Source organism: Macadamia integrifolia, unplaced genomic scaffold, assembly GCF_013358625.1.
Source record: "Macadamia integrifolia cultivar HAES 741 unplaced genomic scaffold, SCU_Mint_v3 scaffold1363, whole genome shotgun sequence".
Lineage (NCBI taxonomy): Eukaryota > Viridiplantae > Streptophyta > Magnoliopsida > Proteales > Proteaceae > Macadamia > Macadamia integrifolia.
Genome location: NW_024868177.1, coordinates 139,837 through 161,433, shown reverse-complemented (window position 1 = coordinate 161,433; position 21,597 = coordinate 139,837). Strand labels below are relative to the sequence as shown.

General features: G+C 37.7%; 1 protein-coding gene and 1 long non-coding RNA gene across 2 annotated transcripts; both read right to left on the bottom strand.

The window, feature by feature from the left end:
* Positions 1-821: 821 nt before the first annotated feature.
* LOC122063570 (cytochrome b5-like) lies at positions 822-6,246 on the bottom strand. Its single transcript, XM_042627272.1, has 3 exons — positions 5,816-6,246; positions 1,809-1,875; positions 822-1,724 (listed from the first exon to the last, which is right to left on the bottom strand). The coding sequence occupies exons 1-3, from the start codon at positions 5,903-5,905 to the stop codon at positions 1,474-1,476; spliced, it is 408 nt and encodes a 135-aa protein (XP_042483206.1). The 5' UTR covers positions 5,906-6,246; the 3' UTR covers positions 822-1,473.
* A 5,697-nt stretch (positions 6,247-11,943) lies between these two features.
* Positions 11,944-16,043, bottom strand: LOC122063571. The gene is made up of 2 exons (XR_006135399.1): positions 15,715-16,043; positions 11,944-12,229 (listed from the first exon to the last, which is right to left on the bottom strand). It is a non-coding gene; the product is annotated as an uncharacterized LOC122063571 (long non-coding RNA).
* Between the last annotated feature and the right edge of the window lie 5,554 nt (positions 16,044-21,597).

Below are 21,597 nucleotides of genomic sequence, written 5' to 3'. Positions count from 1 at the left end.
GTGTCGACAGAAAAGTGAAGCAAGTGCAAAGCCGTTCCTTCACGGATAAGTAAAGCCAAACATGCCGCCTAGAGAATCGAGGAAGTATGGAGCGATGATACAAATCTAGGGACTCTATTTTAATCCACTAACCCCCTCTCATGGCCTCTAAGTACCATCCCTTCATTTTTAGATATATATAACTTAGCTACTAAAGTATGTTTTAAATTACGATCAAACAATGAAAGAGTGAAATATGTAAATTATTGGGTGACTACTACTACCATCACTCGTAATCCCCTAGGTTTTATGTTTGAACATGGTCAACTTTTGTGATTAATAGTATCTTTTCTCAAAAAAAAATAAAAAATAAAAAATAAAAATATGTGGGGGTTCTTTCTCCTTTGTTTTTTTAAATGGGAAAGAAAAGCTTCATTAAATAAAGTAAAGAACTAGCTACATAGCTTATGATACAACTATTCAGCTTACTAACTCTAGCTTTCTCTGCTAGGTACTGAACAATTGAAATGACTGTTATGTCCATCTTTTTAATACACACATTTAAAAAGTTTAAAAGTATAATGCAAATCAAACAGAGTGGTAAAAATCTCCCATGGCCAAGACTTCGAGGGCCAGTTCTGATGGCCATTTCATCTTTTTGCTATCACATTCTAAGGAATTGTCCAAGGGGACACTAGAGGGAATGAAAATGGGCAGGAAGGGGGGGGCACATGCAATAAAAAAACGATCATTCCTTTTTTATTATTGAAATTACAACGAATTTTTTACTAATATTATGGAATTTGCATTTGATTGCCTTCCCATGGGGAATAGCAAAATCATTTTCAAAAAAATATTTATTTTTTCAACAAATGTTGAAAATAAAATGAACCATAAGGGGTTAACAATTGGCTTTGGAGGGGACATGGTACTCTGCCTCAAGAAGCGAGGTCCCATGATCAAACCTTCTTCGTTGCACCTAACTTCTTGGGACCACCACATGAGAGCTTCCATCTCAGACTGACCCAGTCCTATGTAAGCGGCGGTATCACAGTGACCCCGGAGACTAGTCAAGTCAAAGATCCGGACACCCTAGGTATCAAAAAAAAATGTTGAAAATAAAATGTACTACAAAGTAAGTGATTAAAGGCAGGCTACATTCCAGTCATTCAAGCACTAGAAGAATTTTGGTCGCATCACATAAAAATTGGACCTCCATATCTGCTAAACTGAGGGAAAATATAACTACAGTCTGAGACTTTGTGAAGACAGATAACTGAAGAAAGGGGAATAGGATCTCAGAACATAAAGGCAGCAAAGGAGTCTTGTAAACTGTTTTTTTTGCAATGGGACACAAATACGTTACCATTATGCAAGTTTGACTACACTACTAACCCCTGAGTTGCAATGTCAATAAGCATAAAGAAGAAAACTAATTGCGGTTTTTAAGCACAAACACAAACTTAGTCCTGTCCCAAGGTGCACTCTCAGCAATTATGCAGATTTTGTGTAGAAGCGGATGGCAATGGCCAACCCCAGGATAGCAAGGGGAACCAAGAACTGGAGGAGCTTGATAATGAACTCTGGGGTTTTGTCCTGGTTGTAGTTGGGCTGCTTGGGAGGTGTGTACTTGGTCTTGGTGGGAATGGTCGATACATCAATCTCCCCAACATAGTATTCATCCATCATCGTTCTTGCACTGGTACTGTGACCAACATCCTCAAAATCATCGGTAGCATCCTTCCCTGCAAACAAAACACCACAAACATGACACGGAATGGGCTCACCCAAACAGGCGGTTGAACATAATGTTGTCGAATGTTTTTAACCTGTTGCTGACAACAAGACCTCATCACCACCAGGATGGTCCTCCAAGAACTTTGTTACATCATATACCTGTTCCAACACACATACGATGCAGAATATAAGGACAATGGATGTAGTAACTCGAAATTCACAAAAACAAACTAGCAAGGTGAAAACATCACCCACTATAAAGGATGGACATTCTCTATGTGCATACTGAGATTAGAAGTAAACCAGCAAAACAAAAGATCAAACTCTTTTTCATCAGGATTATCAATGCCATAGCTTAATATGTCTTCAATTCAGATTGACAGGGATAAGGCCAAGATGACTTCATTCTCTCCGTTAAGAGGAAATGTTTGTGGAAAAGTACGATACTTTGGAATCCATACTTTTGCTGAAGGCTAATCTAGTCCATATCTCTGGTGTTAACAAAGGCAGTTCCCAGACACAGTACAAAAATTAAATGAGGATTAGCTTAAGAGTATCTTAGAAAGGTTTCAGCTGGCAGACCTAGCTCCATAATTCGAAATTCAGTTATCAGTGTAAAATCACCTTCACAGTAGTCACCTTTTTGGCATATAATTTTCTCTTCACCTTTTTCAAGAGAGAGAGAGAGAGAGAAAAGAAAAAAAAAAGACTGTACTTAGTGCACAAGGCTCCTGCCACTTCAGGGTCTGGGGGAGGGTCATAATGTATGCAGCCTTACCCCCGCTTCACGGAGAGGCTATTTCCTGACTTGAACCCACAACCAATAGGTCACAATGGAGCAACATTGCGCCAAGGTCCAACCTCTAAAGAGAGGATGTTCCTTTTCCAAGAACTTAACAAATGGCATTTAGGAAAACTTTAGTAATATATCACATCAGAAGTTCATGCTTTTTCTCTTCCACGATGGTTCATGTTCAATATCATGTTACTCTATTCTAAAACCTATGTTGACCTGATTATGCATTCAAGCCAATTGTGACATGACTAATAAGTCCAAACCTTTTTTTCCAGTATTACTAACAATTAACGATACAACAAAAACCCCGCCTTCATTATCTCTTTGATACAGATCAAATTAATGGAAAATGATCTGCTGCAGGTGGGTTCAGATCAATGGAAGAGAAGGAGGAGAAAAGGGAGAAGAACGAAGAGAACCTGAAAGTTCAATTTTGGTGAGGGGAAAGAGAAGAAAGAAAAGGGAGAAGATCCACCCCGGGGGGGGGGGGGGGAGAGAACAGAACTCACTTTTCAAAAACAAAGCAACTCCATTCCCTAATTCTAAATTGTGGGGTGGCCTTAGGCCTATATTGCTTTAAATAAACTGAAAACTAAATCAAGATATCAATAGGTTGATGTGGCAGTATCCTAAATTGAATAAAATAATATGGAAAAGATAAAAGAAACTTCGCCCATGTGTAGACAGCAAAAGGATTGACCTGGTTTAACTTAACTGCATAACAAGAAATCCAAATAAATAAGGAAACTGCCACCAGCTGCAGGCTGCTTTTGGAAGAGTGCCTAACTATCCCAACTCATAAAGAAGAAGAAACCAAACAGAAAAAGGTAAAAAAAATCCTCAACATTTGGCTGACTTGGAGTGTCCTAATCTATTTGATTAATAAAGCAGGAAAAAAAAACTCAAAAAGTGTCCTAACTCAGCCCATGACTTGGATGCAGATAAGGTCCCTGAAAATCATGAAACCTGGAACCACAAGCTGAACAAACTCTTCCGAATTGGGCCCCACCAGGTTTGAACCTTCCTTGGCTCAGGGGCTTGGTTTTGAATCAGAAAACTGACCCAAAAACCAGAACCGTGATCATGCTCCTGCATTACTCTTCTTTTTTCCTCTACTTGAACATCTCAGTTCTCACAGACTGACACGTATGTCTCTTGTCTATGCTTAAGAAATAGTAAATTATACTGTGAACTTTTTTCATTTTGTGTCGTACATTACAAGTCTTGAAGAAGAGAAAAGCAGCTTCTCAAGTACATGAACTTGGCAGTTGACACAAACAGTTACTTCAGATTTTCTTGATGATAAGAAACAGGTGAATGCTACCTCATATGCATCTTTTGGTTGCCCAATTTCTGAATGACTGCCATAACACTCATTCAGATAGAAGGCATGAGCTAAATATGTGATTCTTTAAGGATGTCTCAAGCTTCTGTTGGAGACGCCCACATCTAATGGTTGCATTACTGGTGGCAACTGATGAAGGTTCATATCATTTTAAGAAGGGCTCAAGTTTGTGGTCACAACTCACAAGAAACACAAGCTTGACATGAGTATGAGCAAATGAGGTTAAAAGGTCAAGCCCATCAAACGCCATAACATTTTGGCTGTGGTTTGCTCTTATCCATTCTATTCCTTATTAGTAGTGTCTTTTGTCTGCACCTACAAGTTATGTTCTCCATTCTCCACTCTCATAATGCTATTGAGGAAACTGAATCATATCACACCATAACCACCAAAACTTCAGTGGCATAGCTCATCACTCTCCATATTGAACCAGAGGACTCTGTTTAGCCATTGCTTCTAAAGTACCTTAACTGTTTATAAAGCTCCACCGCATCAAAATTAGGGAAATAAAATAATAATTTATGACTCAACCTACAGCAATGGTACACTGATCCTTAATACTTTTCAGTTGCCACGTGAAATATTTGTATATTTCTATGCAGTACCAAAATAATTTATATTTATAATTTTATAAATGGTTAAAAAAAGGCGTAATTTCAAACAAGTAAACAATAAAATATAAGACAATGACTAAGGAAGTAGAACATACATGTGCCCGTTTTAGTGAAAGGAAAACATACACATGGAAAGCAAAGTTGATCAGGAAAAATAGCAATCCATAAGAATAGAGCTTTACAACAGAAAGATATGAAGCAAAGCTCACAAAACCTAAGCCTCCTAGAAGGTCCAAAACAATGCGAATCCAATTCCAATGTCCAAAGAAAGAAAATAAGATAATGCATAAATAGTATAAGAAAATTTTCTTGTTTAGTAAAGTTACAATACTTAAGTTGGTAAAACTTGAAACAACAAAACCCGATCAGAACTGTGGTGAGGTTGAACCTCACCAAGGCAACACCAAGGTACCAGCATTAAAGTTATGACAGACAATATCTGCTTCAAGGAAACCATTGATATTGACTCATCTATCTACTTATCTTGGTGAACCAAGAAAACAATGTTGTGGTTCTTGTGACGATACAGAAACACACCCAGATCTTGGATGGACTGCATACCACATATGACACATGAATAACTTAAGTCGAAGTAAATAGCCATCCTTACAAAATACAAATGCACTATGCATCCACATCTAATCTTTACTCAGACATTCACCAACAAACAGAGGAGAGAATAGACAAACGTCCCAGAGATTTATTTACTTTTTCCTTTAAACAGATGCGGCAAAAATGAGAAATTCCATCCACCCCTCTACTACTAAAATTTGTAACCGAACAATTTTTTTTTGGGTAACTAGAATTTCATTCAGGTAACCGAACAATTAACAGAAAAGAAAGGCTCGACGATGAAATGAAATAATCATATGGCAAAACCCCTATCTCATATCCATCATCAAAATGAGGTAGATCTGTCATTCCTATCTAACAAGCCAAAAAAAAAAAAAAAAAGAGAAGAAGAAGAAGAAGAAGAAAGAAAGAAAGAAAGAAAGAAGAAGAAGAAGAAGAAGAAGAAGAAGAAGAAGAAGAATGATGCAAGACTGCATTACCCCCTTCTTTTTAGACGGAGATTAAATCTTAAGTTTCAGCAGTGACAGAACCACTAAGAACAATTCATCTATGCAGAAGATCCCCAAATAACCCAAACCCAGATCTAAATATTGTTAACACTAGAAGTTACAGATGCCTTCAACATTATAACATGCAATCAGTCCAACCCGTTCAACCACTATGAGAAGAACCACATGCAACAAACCACTGGTACATAATAGGCACAGGAGATTAAAACGAGAAAACAGAAAGAAAGGCAAGGAATGAGCTAAAAGGCATGAGTCGGATTACCTTCCCGCCGATAATGAGCCAACAATCCTTGGAATTGTTGTGCCCTGCAACTTCTGCCAAAGTGTAGATCTTACCATCACCACCACCCATTATTTTTGTTCTTTCTTGGAGGAAGATAAGAGGAGCAGATAACAAATGGGGTCAAGGCAGATCAAGCAATCTAAGGCTAAACCCACCAAAGCCTCTTCTTTCTAAAGAAGGAAATGTTAAATTCTGAAGCTCTGAACTAAGAAGTCTCAAGTCTGAAGGGAAGAAATGCAGGTGAAGGTGCTTTAAACGGAGAGAGAGAGAGGCAGAGATAGTAGGAATTGGAGGTAGCGGTGGGTGGTTGGTGGGCTTGATGGTCTTTGGATGGTGGGTTATATTTTTAGGTCTGATTTATGACGCTGGTTTTGCTGTCAGGAGTGGAGGACCAACCAGGTTTTCTTGTTCCACCAAGAAACACCCTGGATTTTTCTGGTTGCTTAAATTGTTTTAAACGATAGACATTCAACAAAGCGTTTTTGCCTTTTTGGTATCTTTTTTTGTTTTATGGAAACAAGAAAATAGAATCTTTCCTTTAGTGTTTACAGTTCATTTTTTTTTATGAACAAACGAAAAAAAAAAAAAAACTAGAAACAAAAAATATATAACCATGTTTCAACATTGGAGTTTCTTTTCAAAACGAAATTTTGACATAGAACAGAAAATTCTGATTTTGACACAAAACATCATTTGTGGAACAAAATGACTACGAAACACAACCATTTCAATCGATTCGGTTTCAGTCATTTCGATTATTCAGTCTTTTTTTTTTCCCGATTTAAGATACAAAATTTAGAAATTAGAATCCAATTGAGAACAAGATGACATTTTTAAACGAAAATCGAATCTATTTGGTTTGATTCGGTTTTGTATTTGATTCTTTACTTGGTTTTAATTTGGTTTCATCTTCGATTTAGGTTATATTTTAGTTATTTGGGCCAACTTTTTTCATATTTACTAATAAAAAAGAGCACTAACAAAAAGAATGTAATTTATCAACCACATTGATTTAAATATTAATGTATCAGTTCTTTATTCGATTTGAGAATAGATGATTTGGTTCACGGTTTTAATAATGAAAAGGAATCGAATTGAGAAAAGATTCCAACTTTTGAAATCAAAACGAACATATTTACTTCGATTTAATTTGGATCGATTTTAATGACTGGTTTCGATTTCAATTCTAAATTGACACGCTTAATTGCAACCCACAAATTTTATTTTTGAGCCAAAAATAAAATATGACCACGAAACATGGTAGGCACAGTTAGAAAACCATGTTTTTTTATCCGATTCACCTTTTAGAAACACCTGGTTACTCGGCTTGAACAAACCTAGTTAGGACGAGTTACAATAAATATGTATAAAAAAAAAAAATAGAAACATTGATAGAATCACATATCATTGATTTTTTACCTCATACCGTTACAAACATACTCAATAACATGAGTGAACTGCTAAAGTAGTGAACCACTTTGATATTATTTTGAAAAACGATTAGACTTGACGAGTTTATAGTGACTCAAGTAAAAATATCTAGTCTTATTTGACTAGGATGACTCATGACCGAGTCTTGTTATTTTTTACCTTGGTTGAGTAGCTACATGATTTTTTATCGGGTTTTTTCAAAATTTGGACATGACTCAAGTATCTCACTGTAGTTAAAACCTGATTTTCCAACTATGTTAAAAATATATTCAATAATATGTAAACACATGCAATTAAATAATAAACATGGGTTCTGTGATCAAAAACCAGATTTGCAACAAATAATCAAGCAGATTGAATTCTGGATCTTTTACGGGATGGCTAATTTGGAAACCAAATCACAATCTAATTGGTTGTAATCAAATGTTACTTTAACCCCACACACAGACACAAACACCATCATCATAACCGGTGTCAGTGATACAGGGGGGAAAAACATTAGCATGGGCTTTATGTCTTATTTCACACGGAAAATGTCTATTAATGGAATCAAACTTTTGTATGACAGGAAAAGATGGTGAAGCGGAGGCTATAGGGTTGCTCCAAGGATTAACTAAGGCACGAGCATGGGAGGTGAAGATAGATCAGATGTGGAGCGATGCGAAACAGATTGGATGGCTATTACAAAACAATCATAATCATATGCTTAATTTACAGCCTAGAACTTTGATATTAGTAAGTATAGAATTAGATAACCACTCTACTTATGCCAACTTTTGTATGACAACTAATGCTAAATACATGGGGGACCTTAAAACTCTAGCCAAAGAGGCCCTTTTGAAGAAACAATATCAGTCGAATATGCTATGTAATGGTCGTAAGTTTAGTTAATCAATCTTTGTTTTATTTGGAAAAAAAAAACTCTAAATTAGAAACTTGGAAATCTGACCAATGTCATATTTATACTCGTTCAAAGTAAACATATCAAGTGTAAACTTCTTTCCTTCCAAATTTGTGCATTGTGCATATACCGATCCAGTTATCTTTGGATATATGGTTATGGACTATGTAACAATGCCCCACTAGCTTAGCAAATTATGTGACACTGGATTTCAAACTTGGGCAATGCATTTAAGAGTTGCTTTATATATTGATGAAGGGCGGCCATTGCCAGGGCCTCAATGCCTGTAGGGTCCTAATTCATGAGTTGTTGTTCTTCATCTACTGCCACTAGCATGGTTTCAAAAATCGACTTGGGATTGGCTGAATCGCTCAGATCTGATCGGTACCAGTGATACTGATCCATTGGTATAACCTAATGGTAATATTGTAATAAATCGATAAAAGAAAAAGGGTAAATCTATTTAATTCAGTCAGATATAGGGCAATTCGGATTGGTATTGGTTGATACTGATCTTGATCCAATATCCTTGGTGTATATTACAATGTCTATCTACTCCCCCACCATTACCTTTTACTCGTTTGTGCTGTGTATTGTGGTATTCAAGTGGTGGCATCTTGATGATACATCTCTTCTTAAAGGATGGCAATCCATGGCTTTCCTGTTTTCGCCTAATGTGAGAAAGAGAGAGAGAGAGAGAAGGAGAGAAAGAGAGTTATTGAAAGTTGTAGAGTTTTATCTATTTATTTATATATACATCTAATAAATTAGTACCAGTTAAAAGAGACATTTGTTTTATTATTCATGATTATAGAAGGTAAATGTTTTTGAAGAAGGACCACTTCATTAGTTGGCCTAAGCCAAAATTTAGTGTGTTGTTCGATGTCATAGACATCCAAAATTGAAATGATACTCCAAGGCCATGACATGGTACTTTTTTCCAAAAGTAGTTGTTCTAGCTCATCAGAATTACTCTTAACTTCTGCCACCTTCCATCCATTAATTTGTGCTTGCTTTAGTCCTTATAGAAAGCTCCTTGTGATTGCTTCAATAGCCTTTTCTGTCATAAGATAGTTTAGAAGTCAATGAGATGAATTTTCCAAAATAATAATGCAATATGCCCAAATATTTTTATGCCGAAATGTTATCACAGGAATTATTTATGCAAGTGTAGATCATGATTATAAAATCAAGTCTGGGGAGGCAAGGAAAAGTAGGTTCAAGTTGCACATTTGTTTCTTTATGCTTGTGGAAACTTATGATTAACTGGAGTTCCAAACAAGTAATTTGAAGGGTAATGGTCTATGGAGAAAGGAGTTTAGTCATGTCTTTTGTTTTTACTAGTTTTTCTGTTTGGGAGTGTAACGTATGGTAGTGCTCCCTGATTCTATCTCGCTCCTTCCACTATGGAGGGGTAGATTTGTCATTTTTATGCATTAATTGTACGTTCCACTATGGAGGGGTGGATATGTCAGTTTTATGTATATGTCAGTTTTATGTATTAATTGTATTTTAAAAAATGATAAAGAATATACACTAGTCCACCGTGCCTGCACAAGATAGAGGTCGGCAAGATTGCAATTTATAACTACAATGACCGAGCTTTTTACCCTTGGCATGATATTCTCCACTTTGGCTCATAGGCCTTACGACTTTAAAATGCTTCATGCCATATTAAGGAAACCACCCTTTATCAATAGCTTAGGATCTTCCTCTTTAATCGATGTGGGAATAAAGAGTATAGCTCCCTCAATGCCTCTCCTGTTTCTTACCCAACCTTTAGAGTTCAACTGTCTAGGCTATTTCTTGGGCATGACATTCTCCCCCTTTGCGGCACAATGTCCCGTTGTGATCTCACATTGTATTAGGAGTCCGCTGTGATACCAAGCTCTTGTCACAACACCTTCCCGAGCGGACCCATGATGATGGAAAATTCCTAAACCATTTAAAACCCTGAGACATATTATACCTTCATATATAAATCTAAAAAAAAAATTGCGAGTACCAATGGCATCTACAAAAGTATACGGACTGTTTGTGTCTAAGGGCCCGTTTGATAACGTTACCAGAAACGTGTTTCTGTGTTTTCTTGTTTTCAGAAACAAAGAAACAGCATAAATACCGTTTGGTAAAAGTGTTCTGTTCCACTTGTTTCTTGAAACATAAATTGAAATTTATAACAATTTATGCTTCAAGAAACATGAATGACGAAACAAGTTTTACTTGTTTCGCTCGTTTCTCGAAGCAGGACTCCCTTGTGTCTCTAACTCCCGTTAACCCTCTACAACTCTTGAGGGCTCTGCAACTTCTGAAAGAAACTCTCTCTTGTGAACCCTCTGCAACTCTTCTCAAGTTCAAAAGTGGACTCCACAGCTCTGCAACTCTCGATTTGGTTATTTGCTTCAAGAAGGTAACCATTGAACCCTTCTCTGATTTTAGCCCTAATGTGTTAGTCTGTCACGAATCTCAAATGTGCCTTAGATTCTCATTCCCTGTTGGGATTCTTTACCGCCTTCTATCTCTTTCTCGTCTTTCCGATTCATTCAGTCTATTTATCGATATTTTTAACAATGAATCTTGCCTTCGGTCGTTTCGCTTTACTGGAGAGATTGGAAGCTTCAGATTCTGAAGATTGATTCCCCCTTATTTATCTGTAATGGTGATTTTCAGTTTTCTTCATATGTAGAGCTATTGATTGCTCTCCAGGTTCATCGATTGGTGGTCATTAGGGATCCCAAATTGACGAATTTCATTGAGGTTTGTGATCTGGAATTATTTTACAGTACTGGTTATCTGCAAATAATATTGTTGTTCTTTTTATTATACCTGCTTTCTAATTTTTTGACTCTGCTTTTAACTTTTAACCCTTTGAATGTTTGCCCACATTGTTTGTGGTGTTAAACTGGAGTCTTCCCTCTCATTTCCACACTCATATAATGGAATCTCTGATCAAATATATGTTTATATAGAAATTTCTTCTTGAAGAGCATATTTTTCCTGGATTTGGTACTTTATGGTGCATGAAAGAAACTTTTTTTGTTTATCGTACCAGCATATGTATGGCTAACTGTGTGCAAAAAACGTTCCAAGAAACAGGTTTATCAAACACCCAAAAATCTGTTTCTTATCCTAGAAACGTGAATTTATGTTTCTGTTGTTTCTGGGAATAGAAACGACAGAAACGTTGTCAAACGGGCCCTAACATTTCCTACGGTCTAAGAAAATGAAAGTATATACAACATTTACTACAAAAGTCTAAAATAGTTCATACAATCCACATCATATACATACCGATTAAAATAAAAGAATCTCCAAATCAAAGCAACTAAAGTCAACTCCCCAAATATGAACTTTGACAATGGCACTCTACATTCATGGGATTTGGAAATAGACGAATATAAGGGAGAATGAGCTAAAAGCCCAGTGAGATAGACTCATGCATAACTACTCTAAAATCAACATTTAGAATCACATTTCCATAAATCAAACATAAAGGTTTCATTTTCCAGAATTTAATATTGTTGATACACTGTTTCGCTCGTACGATTATGCATAATACATATTAAAAACTGGTTCAAAGGAAGCTCCGGGAAAGAGACTTTGATGCCTAAATCAAGTCATAGATAAAAAAAAAAAAAAAAAAAAAAAGGGAATGTACAGTAGTAAGTCTGTTGAGGGTCTTACTATCACACCCTGCCACTAATTGGCCAAGATATGTGGTACTGGACACCCACATCCAGTCAACCTAATCCTTCAGGATCACAGAAACAGTACCTTAATTTCACAAATGCCGCCAAGATCACATTCTAAAATCAGAGTATGCTAATAAATCATACAAATATCACTCGTGATTTACTAAAGTGATAAATTACAACATACAAAATTCATTTGTTAACAACCCACATGTTTAATATTTACCTCTTACATATAACATCAATATATACATCACAAGAATTTACTAAATAACAGTAGTGAAATCAATCAGCAATCTCGTGTCTCGTAGACACAAGCCTCACAACCGCCGTTGAAATCCGATCTTGCCTCAACATCGGTTCCACCATCTAAAAATAGTAATCAACGAGGGTGAGCTTCACAAGCCCAATGAGAGGTGAGCATGCAAGCACACACAACAACATGAAACCAATACACCCTCTTAGTCAAATCACAGATGCACAATCATATGATCCATTTTAATTATAATTATCCATTATAATTACTAAATCTCAGTATGTATGGGTATAAATGCTATAAGCAGCATAGGTGGCATCCCCTTTTAAATACGTAGGGCCTCAGAGATGTAAGCTAGCTACAAACAGGAGTCAACCAATCTCAGAAAGAACCTAAGTCCCCTAGCAAACTCCTAAATAGTAACCCCTGACAGCCATGGTCCTGAAATCCCACACTATCATCGGGCCGCTCATGCTGTCCGACAGTAATGCGTACAGTATGTCGTACCATGTTGTGCCCTCTAAGAATACAGTATGTTGTACCCGAGCGTAGTAGTCCACCGCGATCTACCACTGAGTGGGATTAACCAATACCTTACCCCTATTGGCAATGAGTTATAGCACTGGGATGTGATCCTAACCATATGCATCTACATGCATCCATATTATCCATAGCATTCCATAACATCCAATCACACATCTGTGGCCATAGTTATAAGACTGACCTCTGAGCCCACGGTACAGGAAAGAACCTCAGTCACACTATGCCATAGACCGACAAAATTACAATCCATCTACAAAACCTCGATCACATCCAAGTCAATAAAATCATGCAATATGTGAATATATAATTTTATATAAATAAATGCATAACATGGTATTCATCACATTTGACATGGCACACATAACTGAAGATATCAAAACACTCCGTAAAATAAATCAAACACCCATTCACCTCGAAACCCAAATCACAAAATACGATAGGATCCCCCGTAATCAATCGTCTGTCCTTGCCCGAATAGTTTTAGGTTCTTAAACCAAAGGTGTATTATCACAATGTTAAACATGTATAATTTCTAACATGACTAATTAAAGGTCTACTACTGAACCCAAAATAATTAGGGTAATTTACAGCGCCACCCCCTGGAGAATGCCATTATTATAGGAACACCCCCTCTCTTTCACCAAATTAGACTCAGACCCCCTACCGTCAGTCACCGTTAAAGAATATATTTTATATACTGATGTCAGCTACTGTTTTTTATGTTAAATACCAAAATGCCCTTACTAAATGTGAAGTACCTAAAATGCCCATCTAATAAGTCTTATCTTCAAATCGATGGTTATTGTACCTTTCTCCCAGATCCAGCACCGGCGGTGGCAGCTGTATCAACGATCATGGCGGCGTCGGTGGCGGCAGGATCCCATGTTTACTGTACCTTTCTCCCAGATCGAGCACCGGCGGTGGCAGCTACATCAACGATCACGGCGGCAGCGGCGGCGGCAGGATCCCATGTTTACTGTACCTTTCTCTCAGATCGAGCACCGGCGGTGGCAGCTACATCAACGATCACGGCGGCAGTAATCTGATCTTGAAAGAAACCAGGCTGGATGCAGTGGTGGGCTTTAAATCTGATCACTCAAGAAAATGGATTTTTGGTTTCTCTCAAAGAGAAAAATGGTTGAAACGGTTCGGTAGAGTTAGCAACTGAGGTCAAGGGTCGCTCTCCCCCACCCTTGTCGTTGGTTTTGCTTCCTTCCCCATTTTCATTTTCAAGAGTTGAACTTAAAATCTGATCACTCAGAAGTTGAAATTGTGAAAACAATAATAAATCTAAGAGGAGAAGAAGAAACAGATCTGCTGCGGGATATTAGGGATGATCAACTCTGCTCAGAACTTGAAATTGTAACAGCATAAAAGCTTATCATTTTACTGGAATCGTGTTTGATTCCCGAGTCAGATCTGCAATGCCTGTTAGTGGCAGTGACATTAGCGGCGGTGATCACTCGATCTTTTTCCATTTCCGATCTGGAGGAATTTTTTTCTGTGAAGATTGAAAATCCATGACTAAGCATTTGGGTTTTTTTATTTAGAGAACCCAAGTCAGCCGAGAGAGAGAGAGAGAGAGCTGGAACCGCCAGTGACTGGAGAAGAAGCTGAACCGCCAGTGGTATCTGCTGTTGCAGTGAGAGGTAAGGTAAAATACGATTGTTTATTTGTTTTAGTTAAAAGGGTAAAAATGTCATTTCAAATTCTTTCTTAACGGTGACTGACAGTAAGGGGTCTGAGTCTAATTTGGTGAAAGAGAGGGGGTGTTCCTATAATAATGGCATTCTCCAGGGGGTGGCGCTGTAAATTACCCAAATAATTATCAACAACCCACGTACTAACCAAATTTAAAGTCTCAGAAATAGCCCTCGAGCTACCCCTACCTATAGGGCCAACTTCAGGTAAAAAGTAAGAGACATGATCCACAAGGGGCAGGGCATAGTTCAGCAGAAACAGAGGCTATTCAGCCTTAAAAATGCGCAACCGATGGGTTGGTTTCAACAGTATTTTCTGCTATACTACAAGCTGTTCTGCAAGTCTCCTTGGCTTGGGCTACATATGGTCAAAGGCCAGTGCTCATGGCAGCATGGGGAGATTTTCTTCATGCCTTTAGGGTCACTCTATAGTCCCTCAAACCCCCAATACAATAACCAAAATTGTATAATAGTATACTATCCCAATTCCTAAAAAAAAATTGGAATTTAGCTTGAACCAGGCAAATTGAAGGGTTGCATCCAATTTCCCTATAATTCATCATTAATTGAATTAATTTCAGTAACCCTAGACAAGTTTCAATTCCAGTTGAGCCCAATATTGGGTTATAGGGAAGCAATTAAGCTAATTAGTGTCAATTCCCCAAATCTGAAAATTAATAGAATTCTGCCTATGATTTTTTCTACAGAATTGAACTTCTGTCCCCTAAATTGATCACTTAATTATGGTCAGATTCATAGGTTTAGAATCACAAAATCAACCCTAATCAGACTTGCAACAGATTTTAGGGAATAATTTAACTAAATTCTTATAGAAATCCCATCTTTAAAATCAATAAAATTCTGCCTATAGGGTTTTCTGCAGAATTTTTACTTAACCAGCCTTGATCTAACCCTAATTATATAGAATTCAGCTTGGAAAGTAAAAAACCTATGCTTTGGGGTTCATAAAGATGGTCTTCTGACAGTTACAGTCCCTGAACCCAGTTGAATTTTAGGGTTTCTTCTATAAAGAAGCAAATAAGTCCATAGGGACTTGATTATAGTCCCAAATTAACTAAAATCCCTGACCCTAGCCTGCTACTACCTCAATTTAGTCCCAATTTGCATGAATTCCTTACGAACAACAAAGCCCTTTGTATTAGGATTTGCAGGGATGGATTTACTTTAAATTACATCCCTGAACCCTTCCTGAAATTGAGAATTTAGTCACTAGGTTCTGGATTCCACCGATAGGGACTTAATTGTAGTCCCTAAACTGATGGAATCCCTAACCCTAGCTAACTAACCTAATTAACCTAACCAATTTCAAAGAAATAACAGGGTAACAGCCTTACCTTAGGTGTAACAGCCATATCAGCATCTGAACTCTTCGACAACATCTCCTTACCTTGCATGTAGCAAAAACATAAGGGCAGCAACATGCACTAGAAGTTACAGGATTAGGGTAGCATCATCAGTAGCAGTGCACAACAACCTCATTTGTGAAGCAAACAAGGGCTGCATGCAGTAGCAGGCAGCATGCACAACTGAGCAGCAATAGCCTCTAGCAGCAGCAGGAGGAGGTAGCAGCCAGGAACAATAGAGATCGGCCGCATACAGTCCGTAGCCAGCCCCCTTCCTTCCTTCCTCCTCTTCTTCTTCTTCTTCTTCTTCTTCTTCTTCTTGTAATGACAGAAATGAGAGAGGAGAGCTATTTATATTGCTGAAATATGACCCATTAAGGCATGTTTGGCTGAACACATTCATTCTTAAAAATTAATTTCTAAAACTAATTTCTAAAAATTGATTCCTAAAACTAATTTATAAAACATAAAACTATTTAACATTTCATTCCCATTGATAGACCCCACCAAAAGCTGACCTATTAGGTTGGATTTGGTCAGCATTAGGACCTCTACATTGTGGTAAGTGCGAGGCTCGGAGGTGTAGGCATGTGGGCCCCACACAGAAAAATAGATTCTTCCTCTCTTTTGTTATACAAGTGAATCCACCACAATAAGGCAGCCTATCTCCTGTGTTAGCTAGGTCTTGACACTAAGCTCAACTGCTTCCAGTTTAGGGTGTTACACTTATCTTCTAAACTTGCTAAGTATCATTTATAGACGTTGATAATCTCTTTTATTGTCACACCCTGTTCCATACAGAACCGGACTGGTGACCGAGTTAACTCCTGTTAACCCAAAACCTACCAGGATCATCTAATACAAGAACCATAGTACATCATACACACTCTAAACCAAGAAGATTTTGTATTTCAGCGGAAGTCTTACATGTATTTACCTGTAAATACCCCAATACTCTTGATACCCAAATTATATTACATAGTACATTTACATGTGGGCTCTTAGGCATGATATATACACAAGAAATACAATTTAAACATCTAGAGTACAAAAGGGGTAACATTTCAAAATAATCAAAAAGATTCCCAATATGGTATCAATGTTGCTGACCCGTAACACAGCTATCGTATGGGCACTCGACCCCTTGCCCAAGATCTTCAGGAACCCACTAGTTCTCAGTTGGAAACTCTAAAGTGGGTCCCGGCTCTAGCTCCTTATTCGGATAACCTATAAGATCATCTAAAAATGGTGTGCACGTGGGATGAGCTCACTAGCCCAGTGAGTGAAAAGAAAGACCAAATAAGCAGTCACAATACAAATGAACCTATATGCATGCAGTTCATTTTATTATCGTAGTCCACCTAGATAACGATTCTAAGTCATAGGTCATGTGCTACTCGCAACCACAATGCGCTTATGCTCCGGGTATAAGCCACGAACCTCATCCCGAGATCCGCCCATATGATTGCTAGAGAAGGCCAGACATGGGTACCAAAAAAGTAAATTGCTGTTTCTCAGCGACATTAAAGTAAAATGGCCTTGCTCTGCATCAAATTAAAAGCAGTACGATTAGTCCTCTTGTTATATTACCAAAGTTGCCGACAGTCCTAATGATCAACCAGGCGTACTTTTAACCGCCACCGTTAGTACACAACCTCGGGATTCCCCCCAGTGATATACCCAACACCTAAACCCCTATTAGGAAGGGTCGTAGCATAGGGATATGTCTTTCCTAACTGCATACTCTTATGTGAGATAGTATGACTGCATAGTGCCACCGCGTCCCATTTCATAGGCCACCAATGCATTTGTGTCTAAGCCGACTATGGCATCTAATCTAGCACAACATCATATTCAATAGTTTAAAATCATCCATCCCATATCACAAGCAAGAATAGACATTTAGAAACTAAAGATATCAGCATGTTAAATCATAAATGAAATTCATAATCGGCACACATCAATGCATGCGATGACACTCGTGAATGACTAGTCTACACAATAATAATATGATGACATGGCTAGTCTACAACCAGAATGAAATGAATATCTAGTCTAGCATAACATCATATTCAATAGTTTAAAGTCATCCATCCCATATCACAAGCAAGAATAAACATTTAACAATTACAGATATCAGCATGTTAAATCATAAATAAAATTCATAATGCACACATCAATGCATGTGATGGCACTCGTGGATGACTAGTCTACACAATAATAATATGATGACATAGCTAGTCTACAATCCAGAATGAAATGATGCAATGCCATTTTCCCATTTACCTAGTTGTGTACGAAGATCACCTTCCTTGGTAAGAGGAAGATCCGGGGCGAGATGAAGCGAGTTTCTAGTACAATCTATTATAAAAGAGTTGGGTTTAACATGTCTCACTTTAGGCTCATAACTAATGAGATATGATGATCCTAATATGTTTGGAATCTCCATAGAAGGTTACCCGACAAATCTATCCCATTCATAATCTAAAAAGTCAGATTGGTGGATCAACCGACGGGTAAGGCACCCACCAATCCTCGCTCGTTGCTCGACCCAGGAACCTTACCTGGATCGACTAGCTAGGGGCATCGGGCCAGGTTTCCCATCGATCTTGCACGTCGATTGATCTAGCAGCCCACCTAGGACAGGAGGACATTGGATTGGTGGGTCCGACCATTCACAGGCACCCACCAATCAGAACCAGGATTTTACTGTTCTCTCCTATTCTTCATCCCACCTTAGAAAAACCACCATGGATCAATTCGACCATATTTTTCACAAATCTAAGGCTTTAAATCATGATTCCAACCTAGATCTAAGGTTGATCCAAAATTTTAAGCTTGGGCTTTACTTCTTTGCTCAAGAACACTTCAAAACATCAAATCCTTCTCTTTAGCTCAAGAGATCAACAAATGCTTCACAAAGCTTGCAAGTCTTCCTCTAAATCCTTCATAAACAACATGTACGACCTTTATTAAACCTTAGATTCACATTCTCAAAAGATAATAACAAGATCCAAAGGATTACTACCCAAATCGAAGGGTTCCACTTAGGGCTTCCTAAGGGTTTAAGGAATATGGACTTTACTCACCTCAAATTGTAGATCTCGAGATGAGGATCGTTAATCTAGGGTCAAAATCAAAAGATTCAACCTCGACAACACACAACGAATATTTTTTTCCCTATTTCTTCTCTTCTCTCTCCTTCTTTTCTCTCTCTTCTTTACTATTCTCACCCACCGTGTAAAACAATAAATGAGGTGAAGAAAAGTAATAAATGCTATTTATAGTGGGATTAAAATATCTAAAGATCAGAGTGGTAGGTCACACTGGTGGGTCCGACCCAACCATGACTACTCATCAATCAGCCAAAATCGAATCATTGGGATTTTCGATGGGGCTCGGCCCCAACACGCATTCTACTATCAAAAATCGATATACGCATACTTAACACAAAATACGACCACGTATCTTTATTGCGCATACATGTCCCGGTGATACATGCGAGTGCATGGCTTGGGCATACGAACTTCACTAGGCACGGACTCCAACTCATCTGAGTTCAAAATCACCCTAGCCATCATGTTCCATAAGGTATCCGCCTCTGCTTTCTTTGGTTCAGGTCCTGCAAGACCAAATTGAGCAAACCTAAAATTAGATCGGGTTTAGAGAGTAAGGTATCACATTCATTGTTTAGGCTGTCCCCTTCATTGCTAATGTAGAGTCTCTACTTATTGGCGAGCTTGTCTCTTTCCTACGCTGAGTTTGCTAATCTTCTAACGGCTAAATCAACCATAGTTAGCTTTATGGTTAGATAACTGCCTAACCCATGCCTGGTTAAGTTTGTTAGGTATGGTTGGGCTCAGAGACGGTTACAGACGTCACTATCCTATGATAAGGCATACGAGGTTCCACGTAGATGATCTATACCTCACATGGGGACGAGGCAAGAAATAGAAGTGTGGGCTTATTGAGCATTGCAGTTGCAAGTGATTGGGATAAATGGTTCGTGCTGAGCAGTCCTACCGTAGGTTCTCTTCGTGCTCTCTTGGTGGGTTGAGGTCAGTTCAAATACTATCGACCACTCAAGGCCATAACTCCGTTATGGTACTTCCATATCAATCTGTCACTCCTCTCCCCACTAAGTGAAGAACATCCATAAGATACATCTCACTCCTCCTCCCTTATGAAGTGAGAAACAATCATATGATACATCTCACTCCTCCTCCCCCACTAAATGAGATACAAAACATAAGGTACCACATCCAACACTTGACCCCTTATTGAAAGTGTTGCAGCCATGTCCAATCATATATAAATATATATATATTCATTTCCATTCATTTCAGCAAAAACATTCCTTTCTCATTTCCATTTCACATAACTCATTGAGAATACATTTTAACATCTCTTGAAAAATACATGCGTATAAAATAGCACAAGCTTGATGATTCTCACATCAATATAAAAGTAAGCAAATCAAGACACTATAGCATTTCAATCCTTTCATTTATTCCCCATTCCAACACACATCAACATAAAATGGTAAATAACCGTTAGTTATGTAAGTTCCGCTCACCTCAATTCTCACAGAAAACTAGGAAGAACACCCGTTAGTGTCTTTCACTGTTTGATTGCGGCACTTACAAGACTTATCTTTTATTTTAGTTTTGGATTGAATTTCTATTTTTGTCATCTTTTAGCTTATCTTTATATTTAAGGTTCCCATTAGTATTATGTGTAAATATCCTTAGAAAATTTAAAAAATTTTAACAAGTTACATTTATTTCTTTTATATAACCTTAGTCCATACTTTTTCTTAACATGATGTTTCCATCTTGTTGATATCAATTAGGTCCTCATCATGTTATTAGAGTCCATACACTTAAAACAGTCCCTTACTTTAGTCCTTTTGTTCATTATGTGTTGGATAAAATGTCTTAAATCGTATATGGTAATCCCAACCATAGTCATTACACTTGATTTATTATTTCATATTAAATCATAGTCTCTCATTTAATTCAAGGTTGGGACTGATCACATACCCTAATTTTCCCCATTACATTTGCATTCCCAAAGTCACTCTTTTTTTTTTTTTTAATCATGCGCAATCACAAATTTCTCCCAATTATAGGCCCTGAAACCTACACACAATTCAGCCCATACAATGGCCTAAGTAAGAAGAGAAAGAGGGAAGGAAAACAGTTTGTGAAAACTAGCAGTTGAATTTTAGAGATTGAAGGCTGAATTTGAAGGATAAAGAGCAAGGATGATGAAAGGAAAAAGCTACAAGATGGGAGATATGATCATAAGTAGGTTCCATTCCCAATATATTTCTGTTTTTGAGTTCTTGGTTAGGAATCTCATAATGGGAAAGGAGATAGGGGAGAGGGAGAGTAGTTTTTTTTTTTTTTTGGGTGAAAATAAATTTATTCAATAGAACTGGATAGATGCATGGATATCAAACATTAATCTTAGATCCAAGGATCGAAAATGGGCCAAACTATGTTTGTCACAGAGCACTGCTTGCTAGAGAGTTAGCTAAGATGTTTAGCTTGTTGGGAAAAAAAATTACAAGATTCATATGAGGATTTTGAATTAAAATATCCTCTAAAATGAGCTTGATAGTCAAAAGGGGTTGACGAGATTACCGAGTGCAAGAAGGTCTACAACTCCCCAGCCCCATTAATCTTATATAATGTTGTCTTCTTTGGCCTATGGCCTTTAAGGCTTTAAAACGTATTGTGCCATGTTCAGGAGGCTAGAAATTATTAACTAACCCAATAGTCCCTCCCAAAGCGATGTGGGACTAAAGTTTGTACACATTCACCTAAACCCCTGGTACTTACCATATTCTTGGTGGAGACACCTCACTGA